The sequence below is a fragment of the Bombus impatiens genome, unplaced genomic scaffold (genome assembly GCF_000188095.3).
Source record: "Bombus impatiens unplaced genomic scaffold, BIMP_2.2 scf_0017, whole genome shotgun sequence".
Lineage (NCBI taxonomy): Eukaryota > Metazoa > Arthropoda > Insecta > Hymenoptera > Apidae > Bombus > Bombus impatiens.
Window position 1 is genome coordinate 307,859 of NT_176436.1, and position 22,111 is coordinate 329,969.

A 22,111-nucleotide genomic window follows, 5' to 3' on the forward strand; every position below is an offset into this window, starting at 1 on the left:
CCACCAGCATTGTCGGCCACTACCATGGAAACCGACGAATGCGCATTCTGACTTCAGTTCAGCCGACGGTTCCAACCTGCCAAGTCGTGCAGGTGTTGGCAAACGGTTGTTGCCATCCACGACCGATTTCATCCGCCGGTAATTCCCCCGGGGAAACGAGTTCGGCAGTACGTACAGAGTATTCGTTAAGAGCGCGATAATCGTCCGGGGGATCGTCCTGCAACGTGCCTTTTCTCCACGGAAATCACGCTATCAAACGGTTGCCACGGCGGGAAAACGGGCGTGTGTTAAAAAGCCGTGTTGCCGTAGAAGGGCTGCGATTTATGGAACCACCCCATGGATAGTAACATGTCGACTGCCGCCTTCATGCACCGGTATGGGAAACATTTAGATCGATAGCTAGTCGCGTCCCATGAGGAGGCTCGAAGCCTCTCGTGTGGCTCTCGTTCTCGCTTTCGTCGACACCGCCAATCGCCCCACTAGCCGACGTACACGGACCGAGAAATTTTTCCGTGAAAATGTTCGCGGTTCGATCGATCGGTTTGTTGCTATGCAGCGGGGGGACTGGCGGCGATACACGCGGACTTCGTCAAAGTGTCCTCGAGGTACGGAGGCAAGAAAGTCGGCGCGATCCGAGAGCCGGCATCTCGTTCGATCCACTCGTTCTCGAAGCTTATGATTTTACCCCGTTTTTGTTCGATGTTTGTTCACGGAACGTTACGGCGAATCGAAGAAACGCGCCCACTTCCTGTGCCTCCGCTCGAATCGATTTCACAGTATTCGAAAACTCTCTCGACGTGGAATCGAGCTTGTACCACGGTTGTACCATGGAAGAATCTGAGATCTCGGGTTCCACGTTTGCGAGATACGCGTATAATCTACGTTCGAGGGTGTAGCATAGAGGCGAGGAAAGAAAAAAAGAAGAAACGTGATGGCATTTTCATCGAGCGATCGCTGTTTGCATAGGGCGTTGTGCCCGCCACTTCGCTCGTAATCGAATCTTTCAATTTCTACGCGACGAGAAAATTGCTAGTTTGTTTCGCGTATGTGATCGATAAGCTTCTACGAACCTCGGTTAGGTTCGCTTATTAGTGGTTTTATAAAAGCACTCGCAATCGTGAGATTTGTTGCCACAATGATGCGAATAACACCGAAACAATTATCGTATTATAGTTACCTTTTAATATGATTTTCTGTTTCCTATATATGATTTCTATTTCAACGATCACGTACGATTCTTCGACGCTTTTCGAATCGATTTATCACAGAATCTATCACGCGACAATTTTTCCTTTCTAATAATAGCAATATCCTCAAATTCTTCCATTTTGCTATTTTTATAATATTTTTCCCTGTCGATATTCTATGTACATCGATGTTTTACGATATCCATTTTAAAACGTTTCCAAGCGTGGCTGTTGGTATTCTATTAACCTGTATTTTCATGAGCGCGTCACCTGTTCGGTTTCCCCATGAACGACATGATGTCGAATCGGACCAGCCCGCTTTCCTTGAACCTGCGGATACCGCAGCCATTGACCGAGGCTTATTCCTCTGCTCCGTAACGAAAGGACCTAAGTGCGGTCATTCTCTATTCCTCTTCTTTCTCTCTCTTCCTAACCCCCCTCTATTCTCCTCTTCTCGCTCCCTCTCCCTTTTTCTCTGTCTTTGTCCTTCGCTTTCGCGTGCTCGTCGTTAGCTATCTTCACCACTGGTGTCCCAGGTTCATTTGAATATCAGAATGACGCACCCGATTTACCGAAGGCCACAAAAACTGATCACAAATAGCAACGAAACGCGTATTTCGAGTTTATCGGCTACCCGCACTGCGTATCGACACCTTTACCAACAACGAGATCGTATTTTACTTCGTTGTTTAGCGAGAATTTTAGTTTGGAACGTTAGTTTACTTTGGAGCGAACATTTGTGATATCGACATTATATATTGGTATTATTGGATTATCGTAATGCAATTGGAATTATATCGGAAATTTTGTTTCATTCGATGTATCTTTTAATTTGTTAACCGAGATAAGCGAACTCGTGCAATTCTTATCGATTCTTACCAATTACCAATTTCTTCGATATAATAATGACTTTACTCGAAGAATCTTCTTACGTGTTAGTTTTGTTAGAAATTAATTATAGTATCGTACTTACATCGGAGTAAGGATTACACAGCCGATTTAATTCCAATCGATTCGTCTCTATTAAACTTTAATCCCGTAATTACAGACGGTGTTATCAAAATTCAAAAATCTTATCTGAATCTTATTCGTAAGAATGTTATCGTAACACAATCGTACTGTAAATTCTTTTTGACTCCAAGTGACTTTTAAAAATCCTGTGTTCTACGTAAACACGCGATACCACAGGCATCACGGGCGGAAGCAGACGATTCTCAGCTCGGAAATGAATATTCACCTCGAAGATATCATCTTTCCCGTATAATAAACAACAAATCCATAGAAGAACGCCCGTAGCAAAGCAACGTAACGATCCAACGTAATACGTAACACGGAATAGCGAGGCTACAGTGGTAACACACGATCTATGGATTAAACTTCCGAGCAGCAAGGGAACACGCCCTCTCGAGCCTTACACCGCGACTGCATACCTTGGTTGCCCTATGGCAAGGCGCCGAAACACGAGGAAGGCAACGTGAAAGAGCGCGGGATTACATAACGAGCGTAAGAGACATCGAAAATGCAGAGGATACGTAGTACGACGATATACCAGTACCAACGAGGAAGAACATTTTATCAATAGAGCATACGCGCATGAAACGCTCGTTTCTCGGTTCCGGCCTCTAAGCAGTCGCTTAGTCATTCCGCATTAATTCCAGCCGCGTTACCCTCCTGTCTTCGATCCCTCCACGGCTTATCCAAAGTGCATCCCCGCGTTGAAAAGGGACCTACGCTGTTCCGTCTTGTTTCGTGTCCTTGCCACACGGAAAAGCGAAACGCGGAATCGATACATCAACCAGAAGCTACGGCAAGCAGTATTTGCTCGTATCGATCCGATTACGACGATACTGATTCGCGATTTAAAAACAAAAAGAAAAACAAAAATCACCATCTTCCTAGATCACGTCGATCACGTTACGATGATAATTCACGATACGCGCGAACAATGATATTTCTACCGATCAACAGTGTTTTTCTTTTATATCAAACACACACGTAGCGTACGTGCGTACTCTTTGTTTTGTATCTTCTTGTACCTGGCCTTTTTCTTCTTCCTTATCCTTCTTGGTTTTTGCGACGACGACACGTAACAGAGGCACTCTGCTTTAGGCGCGATCGAGAAGCTCGATACGAGTCGGAGCGAGCGTTGGTATTTCAGTGGAAAAAGTAGATGCTCGATATGAGTGGCGCGAAGCACATATAGAAAACGGGATTACGAAGAATTTATCGACTTTCGTTCGCGCCTACCACGGATATCTCCGGCTGGCGATCGTGTGTCGCTACGAATTCTACGGTCGTAGACAGCTACCGCGAACGAGACGGCGTGCCACGTATTACTTGTACACCGAGGAAAGCGTACGATTGCTGTTAGGCATCCGTGGAAACAGTTATTTTTTGATTACAATAGACTTTAAAGTGAACGCTCGCACCGTTCCGTAGTTACGCGGAGGATTCGTAGCAACGAATCGCGCGTGAACTGCGCGCAACTAGCAGCGGTACGAAACTTTCGTAGCGTTCTATCCTATTGCCTATAATCGCGAAGCTGTTAAAAACTCATCAGAAACACGTTAAAATTTTACTCGTATAAAATGCCAAGGGTTATTGCCACACTTCGGACGAGAAGCGTTCGAAGTTAATAAAAAGAGAGCATAACGAAGTCAAAGATTCTAAGTAGTATTCATTCAAAGAAGAGAAGAAAACATTGTGTAACTGGAACAACCGATGGAAAAAAAAGGGGAACAAGAATACAACTCGGTAACCGGTCGTCCTCTCTATTTTTCCAAGATAAGCGTGACACTCTTGACGAAAGAATAAGGCCATAGTCGTGCTCGTATTAGACCGGTGCGTTGCTCGCGTTGTTAAAAGTGCATTCACACGCGGCCATGCGACTCTAGCTCGCGCTCTCGCTCGGCGACGCGCTCGATAGCTGCGTACGGATAGCAAAAGGCGAAGCGTTGGCCGACCAAGCAGCTCAAACTCGTTGCAACCCGCGTTACGTTCCCCTACGTACCACGGTGACAAGGAGCCACGGACGAGTCCGGTAACGGCGAGCCGTGCAAAGTGAAACTCGCTAAAGGTTTCCTATAGGGTTACACGGCCATCCATGAGAGAGTGCCTCTGCCCTGCTTGCCTGCCCCTCTTATGCCGTACCGAAACGAGTTTTACTCGTTGGGCGATATCGGTTACCGGCAAGTCGAGCATTTATTACTTACATGGAACCCGGAAGACCGATCGATCGGAAGTGGCCCACACGAACTTGAACCGTGTCGCGTAACGCGGTTCCGTGGAAAAATCTTGCCTCAAGATTTTCTAGTAGAACCGCATTTATTCGAACTGGTTGAGTCATAAGTGGTTCACGTAATTGGAGCTCATTGACTTTTCAAATTAGTTAGGATTTCTCGTTCGAATAATAGGAATTTACGGTTTACGGTAAATCGATTGGGTATTAAATAAAACTTAAACAAATGCAGTTCTATAGCGCGTGGTTAATTGAATATTTCGAATGTTTTAACACCAGTATTGCCAGATCTGCAGAAATAAAAGCAGATTTTTTATTCTGATTAATTTTACGTGCAAGTGCTTTTAGTGAAATTGTTATCGACTTTTACGATTGTTACCAATTTACAACATTTATAGCGTATTTTTACGTCAATGATTTTTACGTAAACGATTTTTCTTCTTAGAAACGAATATACGTATGCTTCGAGTATCACACGCTTTGTATCAAATATAGGACATTGGACAATAAAATGGCATATTGTTATATTGGAATATTCGTAAATAGAAAGGGAAGATTACGAATTCAGCTTTTAAACAATAACGTGGACAAGATTTTCGTTCGTTCGTTTTAGGTATTTTCACGATTAGCTTAAGAAGGATCGACCCGTTTCATAAATGAGCGCGCGGTAAATATGAATGAAAAGATACTTCCATCTTTTTCAATAATGTTTACGCATTTATCCAGCAGAGAGATCGCTGAGTGATCACTCGGTTTAACGTCGTACCGAATCGAAACTCGTTTTACTAGTCGGTCGTTACGGAATACCGGTGAATCGGGCTTACGTGGAACCCGGAAGATCGACTGGACGGAAGTGATGCATGTAACGTCGATTCTGTTTCTCATAAAACGGGTGACAGTAATTAATTGCGTGCTGCCCGATGTACCGATGTTTATACCGTTTATAGACTAGGTTTCCAATTTCATTGCAAATGACTTCGAGATTCAAAACTATCAATTTGATTGCTTAATCTCCGGTTAACACGCGCGGTTACATCGAAGAAATATCGTCATGAGTCATTTTATAGGGAAAATGATGTTCTCTCGAGACTCTGGTCGTAAACTCACCGAGACTTAAGGAAATGTCGGAAACGAAGATAGAGTTTGAGTATTGAAAGATTTAAATATTTTCAAATGTTGAAAAAAAGAACGTTATAAAGAATTTGAAAATTCATTAATCAATCTTATAATTTTAGCCATCTATCGATCTTATCAAAACTGTCTTTTTATTTCGTTGTCGGATTAAATATGCATCTTTGCATCCCACTGAACATACTAAAATTGATTTTCTACTTGATTTATCTCTGGAATCTACCAGTTTCTTTTTCTATCTATCTCAGATACCAAGTGGCGAGGAAACCAGGAGATTAGCAAAAATGAACTCGTCACGTTTTTCTCGCGTGTTCTTCATTTTCTATCGCGAATGCTTTCGTTGCTTTCCATCGGGAGAAAAAGTCTGCATAATACGGTTAACATTCGCTCGATCGCAAAACATAAAACTCTCCATGGTCGAGCTCGACAGACCCGGAAGATCCACTGCGCTACAAAAACGTTCGGAGGCAGAGGATTTATCTTGTTTTACGGCTGTTCCGCAATATTGGCGGAAATATTTTAAAATAATATCTGAAATCCACTTGGTCCATGATTTGTATACTTACGAACGTACCAGGGGTCGACGAAATCGTAGCAATTTCTCCACGAAGAAATTCCAAGATTTATGTAAACCGTGTAGCCGCGCTAACTTGAATACTTGGAGAGCACGTGGTCCCTATCCTTCGTCCCCTCTCTGTCGTTCTCTGTATGCTCTCATACGAGAGAGCATTCAGAGCACAATAGAGAGTCGGAGCTCGGGGAAACGATATCGGTTACGAGCATTTACCGTACGAACCCGGAAGATCGATCGAGAGGAAGTCATTCGCGAGCATAAAGCCCACTTACCCTCCTTTTACACAAGCGTTTTTACCACCACTTCTAGTTCCTCGGCCTCTGTGTATCCTATGGTCTATAGAAGTGACGGTGTTCGTTTTTAAGGAATTGATCAATCACGAGCCCGAACTGCGAGAGGTTTCAGCAGACGTAGCAGAAAATCGTTGTTCCTTCCCACAGAGTGGATATATAGTAGACGGTTGTTCCTATAAACGCGGTTGTGTTCGGTCTTATTAATTTAAAGTACATTGATAAGAAGCGTATCGATTATGAAAACATGCTGTATAATGAAGAACGTGGAACATCTATAGACACAGGAGGATATAACAGCGCGATAAAATTTTATGAGCGTGCGCATGTCGATCGAACGGCGGATTATCGTTGTTACGAAGAATATTCGTTTCTTGCTTATCGCGAGATTGGCATTTATCGATGCTTTATAGAAATTTATTTCTTCATCCTCTTAGGAGACTGATTCCCCATAGATATTCTACTAGTTTCTACTAACTTTTCCAGCTTTCGAACATCTCTCTTCTTTTCACTTTTATTTTATGTCCTTAACCTTAACCTTATCTGATAGTAGTACTCTGACGATGTACGTAAGAAAATTATACTTGTGAGAATTTTTATGCTCTTTTCCAACAAAGCAAAAAATTATTCTACCATCCTTAAGACTCGCTGTCCACGAAACGTCGCTTCGTAAAAGCATAAGGGTTGCCCATTAGGTGTGACGACAGGTGTGAACGTTTACACCGATGTTCAGTCTACGAAGCGTACAGTAAGATATATTTTGTCTCATTATTAAAACGTCGAACGACGAGGAAGACGCTTTCATCTTATATCAGTACATTCGTCTGTGGTTGCAACGTACGCGTAAATGACGAAAATGTGTAGCGAGGAAAAAGGTTCGTTGCTGCCTCTTAAACAGATGCGTACTTACAGTTAGTATTCAATAACATAAAGTGAGATAAGAGAGATTACAAATGAAATGTTGCAATGAATTATACAAAGGTACGTCCTATTTGCTTGCACTTATCACTCATTAGCTCAGAGGAAAAGAAGATATCTTCCATAGGCGTCACAATTCCTATTTACATTGTTCATTCTTACCCCTTTCGACGAACAAACCGTGCTTTCCGCGATTAAACCGATCCTCGATGCAATTACTCGCAGCAGCATCCACGGCTACGGAAACGTCTACGGATGACGATGTGTTCGCGATATCAAGCCGCGAAATACCCGAACGCTTCCGCGGTAAGTGCTCTTTGACACGGATTAACATTCATCGATTCAAGTGCCTCGGTGTGTTTCGAGGCGTACGACGACAAAGGGAGGAGCACAGGATTATGCGGCGGGTTACAGTCATTATGCCAGGGCCGTGTATACGATACACGGCAATAACAGTGCATCAAGCATAGCGTCATGCATTGGGGAAGACGATAATGAGAGAGGCGCGTTACACTCGGGACTCCATGTTTCTCTTTGCTCCAACGATCCTACCAACTTTTTGTATTCATCGAACGTCTTTGAAAATTTAAGATCGTCTTATATTTCTCATCTTCTCTCGATCGAAGAATTTTTTAATTGCTATGGGAATTATTCCGGAGTGCTTCGAACGTTATAGATATTCTTCTAATTTTCGTCTCAAATAACACGCGTAGTTAATACGGAGAAGGGACGGCTACGAAAATCGTTGTTAGAATGACTAGGTGCAAATTATAGCGCACGTTGAGCGTTGCAAAATCCTAATAGGGTTTTTCAGTATGAGCCTCCGTTTTTAAGATATTTGCGATTAAAGTTTTGCAAGCGTTCGGTAGTTCAATTACATAAAACATATCGCTAAGGGGGAATTGTGTAAGTGTTTCAGTAATATTCAACTGAAAAGGAGAGTGTAAGGTTGCCTCCTCGTGTCTTTGATTTAGTTGAAACTTTTACATTGGTTTCGTTATGCTGTTTACGAGAAATACGCGATTATAGAGTTACATATTCAGTATTTTTCGAAGTAGTCGTAATTAAAGCATTGCTACGTTAAAATTGTAAATTGGGTTTTATAATTGTAACTTATAAGTTCGGAGCTTTATCTTTTATTAGGATATCTCATTCGATAAAATGTAAGAAGAAACGTGCTCCTATTATTGATAAGAAATTAATCTTACCTCAAAAAATTCGATCTTGAAAGCATCAATAGTTAAACACAATGTTAACCTTTGACCCGATACGTTTCCTGCTACACTGTCCGCGTAGTAATTTCCATTCAAGCCACGTGTGTACGCTTCGAATAGTGGCACACTGTACACTCTAGATACGTATATTTTACAGAACTTACGTTCATTTATATTCTCAAGATATTCGTTCATATTAGATCATTCGAAGAACCTGGAAAGAAATTTAATTAAAAAAGAAAATAAAATACATATCGATTCTTTCAACTAACAGCACAATTTAAACTTAGCAGAGAGAGAAAAGAGTGTTGATTATTTGGCAAAATATTGGTAATAAAATAATCTTCCGATTCTAGCAAAATATCACAATATTTCAATTGTAAAAATCTTTATTTTCCAATATTTTTGATTCATTTATTTGCAATATCAGCTTTCTTACTTGTTACTCTAATTGCACCAGTGATGGTAGACGAGATGCGAAACGTGTAAAAGGAATACGAGGCGCGATTCAACGTGAGCAGGTGAAGAGAGTATCGTGATTTCTACGAGATACGCGTACATTCTCAGGTATATATATTCCTTCTACGAAAAGGAGAGGAAAAAGATAGACAGATCCGCTGTATTTAACGCACCGAACATCGCCGAGCAAATTCAGGCCAGAGAAAAGAATAAAGGAAGAATAACGTCCTACTTGCATCGTTTTCGGAGAAAAACTTGAGCGTGTGATAGTCCCGGCACATCAGATGCAACAACGATGTTGAGCCACGAAGTTGTACGGATCGACGGAAAAAGAATGAGCGCCAGCTCTCTTTAATAACTCCCTTCTCTGTAATGATTCTCGGTATTAATGCTCGATATTTCAAATTGCTGGATAGCTACTCGAGTACACTTACCTGACGTACGTAATCGTCGTTTAAAAGCTCGATTTGCCATTCATCCGTGATATTTGTTACTAACGGTCATGTTGATGCTCGTTTGCGCGAATCTAACAGAATTTCACGAGCAACTGGTTATCCACGATAACCACGTATTTACATATCGCGCTAATTAAATGTAAACATATCTGTATGATGTATAATGGATAGGTAGCTGGGAAAAGTACATGGTTAATGCGTATCTAATAATTCGCTGGATAAATCAACATCATAGCGGTAAAAGACGTATGAAAGCTATAGAACGGGCTAAAGCTACAGAATCCAGCGACTCGTAGTAGCTCGATGATTCAGCCACGATGGAATTCCTTTTCCTTACCAACGAAAACGAAAACGTTCAACCGGTAGAATCAACAATCGAGCAACATTCGTGACGCGGGAGAAAATTTCCTCCCCCTATCTTGTGGTAACTTAAAAAATATCTTTCTGCTGGTATTGCGGCGTGCATAAGGAACCAGAGAGAGAGAGAGAGAGAGAGAGAAAGAGAGAGAAAGAGACAGAACGATCGGTAGATTAGCGCGATGCAATTTAATGCAACATCGTGGCTGGCCTCGGTGCAACCACGTATCGGTGGCACTAAACAAACGAACAAGAAGGCCTGGTTGCAGTTCGTAAGTCATTATTAACCCACGTATAATTATACAGTGCCGAGGCGAGCTTCCAACCAGGCCTAGGAAAAGAAGCCACTATACCGCGGAAAGGTATTTAAATTGGCTTAGTATAGAGATACGTCGTCCTTTAAGAACTCGCCGCGCGATTATCTCGGGTTGTACTCTTGATGCGGCTGTACCATGGATACGCGACCGTTGGTACCGGTATGCGCGTCCCAAGACATCGGCCTGTCCGATCGAGCATTCCTTTCGACATTCGGAACCTCGGATGCTGGACAAGGTCTATCTGTATATCCAGATACGAGCAAAATTTTCATCGAGTGCGCTTCGACAAACAAGAGATGACATGTGCTCGGTTATTTCTTTATTTGCGAGCAGAGAGAAATCGTTAGGTTAAATCTACACACTCCCGATCAAATATCTTTGGAGCTTTAACTTTACTGAAATTTTGATATTCGGTGATTGATGTACATTAAGAATTTTAGATTACATGATTTTTTAAATGAAGTCGATAACAAATATATTACGCTTTGAAGATAACAGAGTAATTGCGTTAAGATTTTTTGGGGGGCATGGGGTTCGTACATATATATCCTCGTTCATAAATATTAGGATACTTATCAACAAATAGATTAAATTTATGATTATTGTATCAATCTTGCCAATTATTCAAATTTTGATAATTTCTAATTAGTTATTTTTCCATAACTCGTGCAATAACAGTCTTCGCCAGCTTTTATTGCATAGTGTTGTTTCTGTTCCTTTTCCTGATAATTGATCGATGTATTTCGCATGAAATCAGCAGGAACTCGAAGCTATGAAAAATAAAAATTACGACGTGTAATTCGTTTCAAGTTGTATATCATTAGATTCTGTCAAAATTATAAATCGTCAACGATTTCGTTTTCTCTTAACGGTCCACGCCAACGCAGCGTACTAATTAATGATTTTCGACTGAATCTGAAATCTCTGAGGCGAAAAGTCTATCTGAATAAGATCAGTGTTAAAATTTATGATAACTCCGATGGCAAACCTCTCGTGTGTTTCAATTTCCGCGTTTTTTTTAATTAACCACGGCGATAACATAACGGTTAAGCCGATCGTTCATTAACTTCGCCGGATTACTACAGAATTCTAAACCTAACTGCGTTCAGACGTTTTTCCTTGCTAAAGGCATAAGGTAAACGCGTAAATACTCGAAAGATACAGCAACGTAAATTTTATCGTCAGCAATTACGACACAGCTCTCGCTTTTGCCCGCGTACGGATGACAATAATGGCTCGCGTATATTTCAACGTGGACGAGGGACGCCGCTCTTTCGACAGAACCGACGAAAGTCCTAGTGAAAGTTATAGTTTACAGTCGCAAATTACAAAGGCCACGCGAACCAACGGTACAATTTCACTTTTATTTACCGGCGCCACGGTGACCGGATCCATGGAAAAACCTAGCCAATTTTCCAACGGCGATTCTCGAAAGTGGTTAACAGTAGATGCGTTTCAAGGAAACGTTGAAGAAGGAGGCTGACTCTGAAAGTCTAACGCAGGCAAACAGCGCAATATCGTTGCAATTTCGCAGCGGTACTGCGCTGCGTAATTCGATAGTTTTACCTTGTCAATAACAGAATTCTACGACAGTGTTCATCGCGTTATTGATAGAAATATAAATCTTTCCAAATCACGGGGATCTTAAATTCAATGCAAGTGATGTAGTTTTAGTGGAAAAAATATGAAAGTGTCGAGTTGTACAGCATCGTCACTACGAAATCGCAACCAGGACGCGACGTTATGTCTACACCAAGCCTAAGTCGGATTACGACCATCGATATCTCAAGCGAAGTTGGATTCGTAGAATCCTGTGATTTTATACAGATTCCTTCGAATAAGTTGATCCCGGCTTATCATAAGTGAATACTGTTCCAAGGACGAATTTCCTGTCTAACCACTGTAGGGTTGAATGTTAGGATTGGTTTTATGATCAGACGCTTTTCCTTTGGAAATTATACGAGTTTGATTTATACAAATTCCTCATTATAGAAGCGTCCTTTCTGTAACCAAAGAATTTGTTACATCGACGATGAAGTCAGATTTATGATTCGCTCGCGTTATACGATTGTAGGTGAAATAGAGGGAAATCATCAATTTTTCTAGAGGAACTTACGATCTGCATAGTTCGCGGAAATAGATCCACATCTGTTGATAACGCGTTTTTATGTAGAGAAATCGCTGGAGTGGATTTTGCAAGTGGCTTTCTCCTGTTAATTGCCAACTTCGTCGTTTAGAATTTCTATGTAATTCCATAGGTATAATATTAAATTCCATAGATATAATTTAAATATTTCTCTATATACATATGTAATCAAATAAAACACATTATTGACCAGTTGACTAATTAATCGTTCGATTTAGAAAAAATCACTTAAACATCGCAGAAATATAATTTGCAGATCATTTTCACAACAACTAAATGATTGATTACGAAGATTAATTATTATGTAAAAGAAATAATATTTGAATTCTTTATACTTGAAGGGAGATTGAACTACAAGCATACGTTTGAAATTGATATTTCCTATTCGTAACTAGATATTCGACAACACTCGTGCTCTGCTTTCGCAGCAAAACACACGTGTCAACACAATTCTGGGATTTTCTCGTTGTCAATCCCGTAACCTACGCTTTCCTGCCGCGAGATTTTTCCGACAGCCGTGTCGCGACTTACGAAACCGAGCATTGTGTCAGCCTTTTAACGTTAACGCGAACGAAACGGTAATAGGAGCACGAAACATGCACGATAAACGTTGAATGTGATTAATCGCGGATCAGTCGTCCGCCAGACGATTACACGTCGTGTCTAGCGCGTGTCGCGTCGTCTGAATCGCACAGTTCAATGCTTCCCAATATCAAGAATTCCGAGAGCGACTCTCAAGGCTCAGACATCGAGGTCGATCACCCCATTTGTTTACAATTACCCGGCTTACCTACTCAAGGCTGAACCACTTAGGCGAGGGAAGTGGCACGACAAAAAACTACAACGAACGAACGCTGTTCTCTTTGCTTTTTAACCTGTGTATGCGTTTAAATGGAGTTTCTCGTGCGTAAACGTCAAACGATATAAAAAAGAAGTCTTCGTTCTGAAATTGTTTGAGAAACGTCTAATAAAGAATCTATAAATCATCGTTCGTTGCGAGAGAGAATTTGTGCAATTTGTTTTGCGTGTATAGAACGCTCGATAGAGGACCATTAAGCCAAGCGATAAATATTGCGAATATTTTCAGGTTGCAAAACAAGTGCCAGGAGCCACGTGTAACGTAACATCCATTCGCGTGAAAAGTTTACGCGTGACTTTCCCAGGATAATATACGCAATTTTTGCTATATAACATGTTCCTTGAATTATAAGTATTATAGGAATATACGTTCTGCCTTGTTACCTGGCCACCGCTATCCCCATCGTTTCCTTGAAATGCCTAGGGCGAAACGGCGTTGTAGTAATAGTAAAGTAATAGAACGTATGCATGTATACTCATTGACAGCCAAAGTTCATGTAATTTGAGTTCACTCACCCTCCGCACTACCTATGATTTTTCGCTTATATAATAGAGAAGTTCAGATAAATTGATTCATCTTCAGTGGCGAGTCATTTAATCGAGCACTAGCTAAACTTTCATTTCGATAAATGGAAATTGGGTAGATGGAATTTCGTTATATGTATACGTACAGTGCGAAAGCATCTACACACCGCTGCATTATAGCGTTTACATGCTAATTAATTAGGTTCAACTACATTAAGTTTATAGTAATAGTACTTTCGTATGACTACAAAAAACATTTGATACTATGAAAATTTAATATAGAATCTGATAAAAAACGCTTCATTGGAAAATAATATACAGATATAGTATTTACAAATACTTTTTCTAGCCATTGTATTTCTTTCATTTTGCTTATCCTGAATCTCTACATTCGACTGTTTCTACAATATATTATATAATATATATAACCTAGCGACTTTGAAATCTCGATATCTCGAATTGCACATTGGCTAGCATTGTGTAAGTCGATCCTTCTACACAATTCTATATTAACGTCAAATTTTTAATGTAAATCCTCCCTGACTAACTCGTTACATGTGTATCCAGTCGTCAGTTATCAAGACGGTACAGTACATTTGATATCCAACTCATCTTTTAATGCTACTTTTACACCGATTTTCTGGCTGATACCGTAAATAGTAATCTGTCACGTTTCGAAACTTTATCACCTAACCGTGGAACATTTCGTGCCACTTTAGCACGTCTGTTGTTACTTGAATCACATCTTTTTTCATGCACTGCATTTCAACGAAATGTGCACGATTTGCCCGGTTCGTGTCAGCGATACGGTCACAAGCACACATAACCTGTACGCGGCGAACGTAACGAAACACCGCGTAACACGATCGAAGAAACACGAACGCGTGTGCAAGGAAATTCCAAAGATCGCGTCGTCCTTGTACGCGTTTCAATGTCAATCGGGACATGGAAACTCGAGACACGTTCGTGATCGTTATCGCTTCGTTGCCACACAAGCTGGGATTCTCACGTAATCGAATGTTTGGAAATTGTTCCCGCAACCACCGAATCGGAGGACCGCGAAAGTCAATTGACTATTGCGTTTGGATATGTCTTACGGTACGAGTTGCATCACCGCGCGTGCGCGGAAAGAATGATACAAATTTTGAAATACGCGTACACGACACGTTTGATCCTCGTTTCTTCTGTGTTTTATTATTAAACTAAGGATGTCTATCTGTCACTGTAAGTTACAGTGCTTAGTAGGCGAAACAAATCTCCGTTCAATTGTAGCACCCTCGATTGTATATGTATAATATTTCTAATGATCTTAAGACGAGTAGTTAATGAGAGTAGAAAAAGCTTCGAACGAAAACACAAAGAGTAAAAAGTAAGGAAACATTCTTGTAACGAGAATTCAAGACATTCTCGCGTTGGTCCACTTTCCCGCGGAAATACAAAGGGGATAAAGAAGCGCCACGCAATCGGAAACGAACTGAATAAGAAGAAAAGGCAGCATGTCCTTCGTGACTAGATTGCAGCTGTAGTAACACCGGGCGTTAAATAGCGCGCAAAACGTTGGAAATGCCGTGGCACCGAGCTCGGCATTCGGAAACTCAGGTGCGTGAGAAAACTCACGTTGCTTTACCGAGTTAACCGAGAGAATATATTGGCGGGAGATATGACTGGATGAAAGAAGAAGAAGAAGAAGGTTGCATAATTAGGGATTGCGATGCCGGTTACGTGGTGGCTAACCTCTCGTGGAAGTGAAGCAAATACGCGGTCAGCCCCTCCTTTTCTATCGTCCTTTCTATACGCGTCTTTTTCTCCCTCCGCCTCGTATATTATACATACGTCTGTATCAGAAATTCCCAAGCGAATGCCACGGTATTTCTACGTTTCACTCTTCACTGGCGAGATTGAAAAGCGCGCCATACTAGCATACAATGAAGCTATCGATAACTTTCGATAGCTTTCGTCTCTATCGGCTATTTTTTATTCCGCCTTCGTTAAAACGCACCGCAGGCAATTTCGCTATTTTCCTTAAGTCGTGTTTAGAGAAAACAGCTTCATTCGCGACCCGCACGGGTCAATTGACGGAATAATCGTCTTGAGACGGAAGACAGTACGATTCAAATCCTCGAGTTCAACTACCTGATCGTTAACTTTACTTTCTATATTTACAGAGAAACAGGATTCGTCTTGTAGTATTGAAACTTCTGCTGTTTCTTAGCGTTCAAATTTCGAATGTCGTATTGACACAAGATGTTTGGAAGCGGGTTTAAGCGGGTAGCCATTCCTCAAATATTGGGCCGAGGGAAGGATTCACGGAGTTAAGGTTTCAACTTAGAGGCGCCGTAGAGAGAAAGACAAAGAGGCAGAGAGATTATTCTAACTCGTACAAACGAGAGGATACTTCGCAAACGTGTGCGAACGTACGTGCATTACGTGCTAACAGATACTTCGATATTTACCCGTAGGTTGAAGCAACAACGCGAACGCGCGCACTTGTGTCATGGGAAAGGTCATTTAAAAATGTTAGCTCTCTCGGCAGGTTAGCACAAGGCAACATTAGCAGAATAGAATTGTCGTTACCTCGTATAAACGAGACAGATCGGCGGTTATTTCATCGGTGAGTTAATCTCGAGGGTGATAAGGCTCGATGAGACGCTTTCACGTTACCTCATCATCGAGGATGAGTAAAATCGTTCCAAATATGTAGAAAGCCGGTAGGCCGTAGGCCAAGTCTCTTTCTGAAAACTCTCTCATGGATCTCTTTGTTTTCGTTTGAGGAAAAATGGGGTAATATTATTGCAATTAGTTAAAGACCTTTGGTAATTAAACAGAACGAACGGGAAAAGGAGGTCGACGGTCACACGGTCCGTCGTATCTGTCAAAGTAGATTGCAGACGTTTTCGTAGCAATCAACTCTGGTAAAGGTTGGCTCACACCTTTCCCGATGCTAATTGTTTATGATCCACAAGTGTAAACAGTCGTGTTCTCCTTTATACGAGAAAGCTTGTTTCAGTCGCGCGATTTTTACGTGTCAATGACATCGTGTACTACCATTGAAAGTCAGCCGCGTCTGTAGCGTCTGATACGTTTCAACGATACCCGTTCTAATCGAGCGTCAAAGCAGAACGTTAAAGGAGAACCACGCGATCGATTAATCGGAACAAACGATCCGTCGTTTAATGAATTACAAACTCGAACACGAACCACTCTACCTTACCAAGGCGAGACGTTATGTCACGAAACGAGGTTGCTGATCTTGAGAACGGGCCAGGAGGCTTAGGCGACGCTGAATTCTCGCGATCTCGCGTTGCATATTACACCCGACGATTATAACAGACAGGAATCATTGCACGTGACGCGTGGCGTTACATAACCAGACCGGGCTATGTGTATATTAGTTGAAAAGGCTTACGTGTACACATTCTAGCCCGAAGAGCTTGGATTAACGAATTGACGCCTGAAACTTTCCTTTCCTTATAAGACAAACCGGAGAAAACGGAGTCGGCGGTGCTTAAATTAAGGTCCCTTCTCGCCATTAGACGTAAAAGGAGACTCTAGTTCCCGTTTAGTTCTATAACATCCCGTGCAGGATTACTCCCAGTCGGTTATTCAATCCGTTGGCAAATATTTTCTATCTCCATATCCATGACGTTGATTTAACACTAGAACTACTGACCTGTATTGTGTTATCTAAACATATTTTACATAAACATAGTTGCGATTGAAGTCGTATGACAGGGAATATAAATTTTTGTATATGTTTAGTAATCGCAAAGAAGACAAAAGATCTGAAAAATAATATTATTTCAGGGCGATAGGACGAACCTAGCGTTAAATAAGACACCGATATTGACTCAACGCGTCACTATTTTTATGAACGAAGATCCATCATCTATGGATCTTACCTACAAATGTCGCTCTAGGATCATATTAGAGCGTTGAAAATTATAGTCCATCCTGACACAGATTCCATGCATAACTGTAGTTCCAAACAATTAATTTCTGGTGGCCACTTCTCTGGCCGCAGCGAATGCATCGTGCGCATCGAAGCAGCACGAATAATATATCCAACAAAATAAAAGAACCCCGGTTAGACCGGAATTCGCCGATACAAATATAGATATAACAAGAGTCGGCTATAACAACGAATTAAAACGATGTTTTCGATGCTCGTTAAAATCGGGCAAAACCCGATAGGTTTAGACTTTCTCCAGGAAAAAAAACTCGTCGTGGTTCGGTGAAAATACCGATAGAAACAATCGTCTGATAGCAAAACGAGAAACAAACACGGATAACGATAGAAAGCGTTATGGCGGGGAGTGGATTTGCGGTTTTGCGGAAAACCTTGCGAGCTAGTCCGCGGAATAAATCGGCTGTAATTTTGTGACCTGTCGGTGAAACTCTGTACACGAATCTTTGTGTCCGTCACGGACAATTCAATGAAATCACTCTGATAGCCGGAAAACGGTCCAACTACGTTTATTTCACCTTCGTTCGTCCAGTAATTTGCCAATCTGTGATGGGACGCGACGTTTCCAATGGTTCGCGTCGATTTAGAAAGCGCCGTAAACTCGATGGTCGACTGCGAGCAAAATGACTGCAATTAACGCGACTGGGCTTCGCATCGATCGTGCCACGTATCTCTCTAGCGCTTAAAATCCAACGAAACCAATTGGAGGACAGGAATTTTTTGTTTGCTCGTCTAATTTATCGGAGTTGCTCGAACGAGAAACATCGATAGAAAATCATTCGATTTCCAATGGATACGTTTAATGCTCGTTCAATGATAAACGATATTATCATCGTTAAGTTGGAAAGTCGAATGTGTACGTTCCACCTGTATTCTGTCGTCTCGGATTATCGCGCAGCATATGCTTTAAGAAAGCGTAGGTAGGCCGTATTTAAACGAAAGTGACCGTGTGCTTGACGGTAATACAAATTACGATCGAGATTGTATTCTAGTAAATCGAAGGTTTCTACGAGTCGTCACGATCATCGATTAAAAGATCATCGGTTGATCGATGTGTCGGAGAAAGTTGTTCGTGGAACAAAATCAAAGTTAATCGACAGCTTGTATTGATTTGATAAAGATAATGGAAGTCACGGCTACGTTCTACTCCAATTAGGTGAACGGTGCAAGGTCGATAACCAGTGGCTAAACATCGAACTTTGTTGCCGCTAATGGGTGTCACTGACCCGCTGACACACTCTTCCAAGTGCACGCGCGTTTCTTGCTGGCTCGCGTGTTTCTCCGCGGATACTTTTATAGTAGACCAACGTATGTCAACGACCGTGCGTCTGTCGATCCGTACTCCGATAGCTGGTGCTGCAAAAAGGGAAAAACTCAAAGCCAAGAAGAATCGGGTTGAAGGATTTATTGGCCCCCTGGTCCCATCGATCAGGCGAGACCGAGGCCGATTTTATCTGTATTTATGCTCGATACGTATGACCGTTCCTGATATAATAAAAATAAATACGTGGGTGTCCAGTTCGGCCATCCGAGATTTATGGCTTTTGACAAGGATATCTCTCTTACCGGTCATCTATCTTCCGCGGTAGTCAAAACAGAATGCACGAGGTTCTACTTTCACAGGGAACCAGGCGAGTCTCGTCGCGTAATCGCCATTCTGACACCAAGGATTCTTGCGTTTAATTATTCGCCGCGTAATAAAAATAAAAATTAACGAACAGATACGATCACGGTACGTCGTAACGCGTTACTTTCCATCGCGTGAAAGCGAATCTTCTGTTTCATAAGTTGAAAAAAAAAGCGAATGGATACCGACACGGAAGAATCAATGTTCGCGTTACAACGTGACTGATTCTATTCGTAAGAACGGATCAACCGCGGAGTACATCGCTCAAACAGGAAAGTTAACGAGAAACGCGTGGAAAAAGCGGCAATTTTTGTCGGGTCACGAGTTACATTTCAGATTCGTTTCCTAACAAGCAAAGGGAAATCGTTCGATCCTGCCCGCATTTTAATTGAAACATATACGGGTTTTCACTCGATTATTTCACGCTGCTCGAAAAAGAGCCGAGAATTTTGCAAACATTGCCTCATCGTTGCCTTTCCTTCGCAATCCGTTCGACCTCGTACACGCTTCGAACGCGTAAATTCTTTTGCCCGATGAAAAATGTCGTTCCCGGAACGCGGAACGAGACAACAAAAGTAATTCTGTTAACGAGCCACGAGTTGCACCCTTTGAAAAGTTACTCGAACCGCGCGGATACGCTTTTCGCATAACAAGCACAAATTGCTGAACAACGAAGAAGCTCGAAGCTAACGAGGAAATATTTGCCTCGCTCCGGAATACATTTGCATTTTATGAAGTTTCGAGGAGTCGGAGAGACAAGGCGCCGTTCAGACTCGACCTGTGAAAATTATCAACCGACCTAGCCTAGGTATTCCCGTTAGACACGCAGCAAGAAATAATTTACCATTCTATCGGCATTGTGCCGCATTAAACGCCATAATCGGGTGCCTAGAGACGAACTGAAAACTTTACGGCTGTCAGATGATCACCGTTACCGTTCACCGCAAACATGGCAACGAGCATTGTGTTTCTCTTCGTCCGTATCTTTCGACGTTTACTCCTTTCCCCTTGCAGCTACGAGGACGAGCACGACGACGACGACGACGACGAAAAGAAACACTTAACGAGGCCCGTAAATCGTTCGCGTTCCAAAAGAATAGCGGAAACAAAGCGCGATCCGTAACATTCCTCTTTCACTTACCGCAGAGAGAGTCTCCAGGTTCTTTGATCGATACGTCGCATCATTTATCATGATTGAACATTGGACGTGTTTGAAACGGTCGATCATGGCGTCGATCCTTTTTCATCTTGAATTCCTCTCTTTCTTTTTATTTAATGTGAAAGATAAACGTCGATAACAATGAATAAATCATGCTCCTCCTTATCCAGACTATGAACTCGATTAAATCGTTCGTTAAAGGTGGATGTTAAGTTTCGTTCAGACTGTGCCTGTTCTCTCCGATCGTTAAAGTCACCGATAGGAACAATGATCCAGTGAACTTTAAAGAGATCGGCCCTCCATCGTACTTTTCCGCGTAGCCGTTCTTTTCCCCGACCGGTGCGAAGGGCATATCCAATAAATGAGAATATCGGAAATATCTCAAGGCCAGTACCGGCCGTTCAATATAGAGTTAATTGCAAATAGAAGAACGCGGAGGGAACTTGATTACAGTAATTCCGTTCTTTGATCACCGATATCCGGTTTATCGACTTCGCCAACCGTCTGAGGCGCTATATAATTTTTCACTCACCTCGAGGACGATTAGCAAAAAGGACGGATAGAGAAATCGTTCTGAAGATGTTAGAACAGCTGTATAATCGAAACTCTTTGATATCGATACAACGTGGTAATGTTAAGCCATTACATACTAAATACCGAGCCGTGTTTCAGCGCACCATCCAGAATGCTAATTACCAGCTAATGAATTTGGAAAATCTGAAATAAAAGTAACGGATATTAATGATTTTATGCGATATCTTCTTATTGAACCGCATTACCACGACGAGTATCGACTTCTAAATAAATGATTCCGAACATAGCAGAACAAAACTACGTTTGCAACGCAGGTGCGGTACGTAATTGGTTAATACCGATCGTTTTCTCGTGAAAATCGAATAAAATGGAAAAGAACGATTCGTCGAGAAAGTCACAGAACACCTTTAGCATTATGCGAGGGGAAAACGATTAATCGTCTCGCTATATCCAAGGCGTAATATACTAGAATCAAAGCTGAAAATAGCGCGAGTAGATCAATGACCGCGACCGGGAGGATAGATCGATCAAAGGCGCGGATTCTCGAGATCGAATGGAACGAGATCGGTGGCGCGTGAAGGGAAGAAACATGAAACACGCCCGATTCCGAAGCGTTGCCCTTTTCCTCTCTCTGTTGGTCTATCTGTGCTCGTTGCACACGATCTCGATTCGTGTTCCTCGAGGCTCTCCGGCTCGAGCGTAGTTAAAGCGGCAATTCGGCCGTAACGAAAATGAATTTTACTCTGCTCGAAATTGTGACGCGACGCGTGATCCACGATAACAGAGCCAGTTGTGCTTGAGACAGCATAAACGAGCGCAATTTCGCGTCGTGTACACTTAACGATATCAATTACGTTGTTCCCTGGACGACGCACGGATGCCGACGACGTGCGATCAACGAATACAATGCGATAACTTTGAAATTTGTTGTTCACAGTTCCTTCGCGATTTATTACGGCGATTCTCGCAGTTTCTTAGCAAAGCGAAACTTTATAGATCGCAAGAAACGAACGTTTTTTTACGGCCAAGATAAAAGGTAAATAGGTTTTAAATATACATACAGGCAGCTTGTTGCTCGAGCGTGTACATCAAGCGTAGCAATACGGTAAAATAAGATGGATAATTTATTCCCTCGATTAATTTTGCTTTAACATGATG

At 41.9% G+C, this 22,111-nt stretch overlaps 1 protein-coding gene across 2 annotated transcripts in view; it reads left to right on the forward strand.

The window, feature by feature from the left end:
• Nucleotides 1-39: 39 nt before the first annotated feature.
• LOC100744634 overlaps nucleotides 40-22,111 on the forward strand; it is a 38,100-nt gene continuing 16,028 nt past the window's right edge. For both annotated transcript variants that reach the window (XR_002945885.2, XM_012395000.3), the window contains exon 1: nucleotides 40-374. Coding sequence is in view for 1 of the 2 variants with exons in the window: in XM_012395000.3 (XP_012250423.1) it covers nucleotides 337-374 (38 nt within the window). In the remaining variant the exon portion in view is untranslated. The remainder of the gene's footprint in view (nucleotides 375-22,111) is intronic.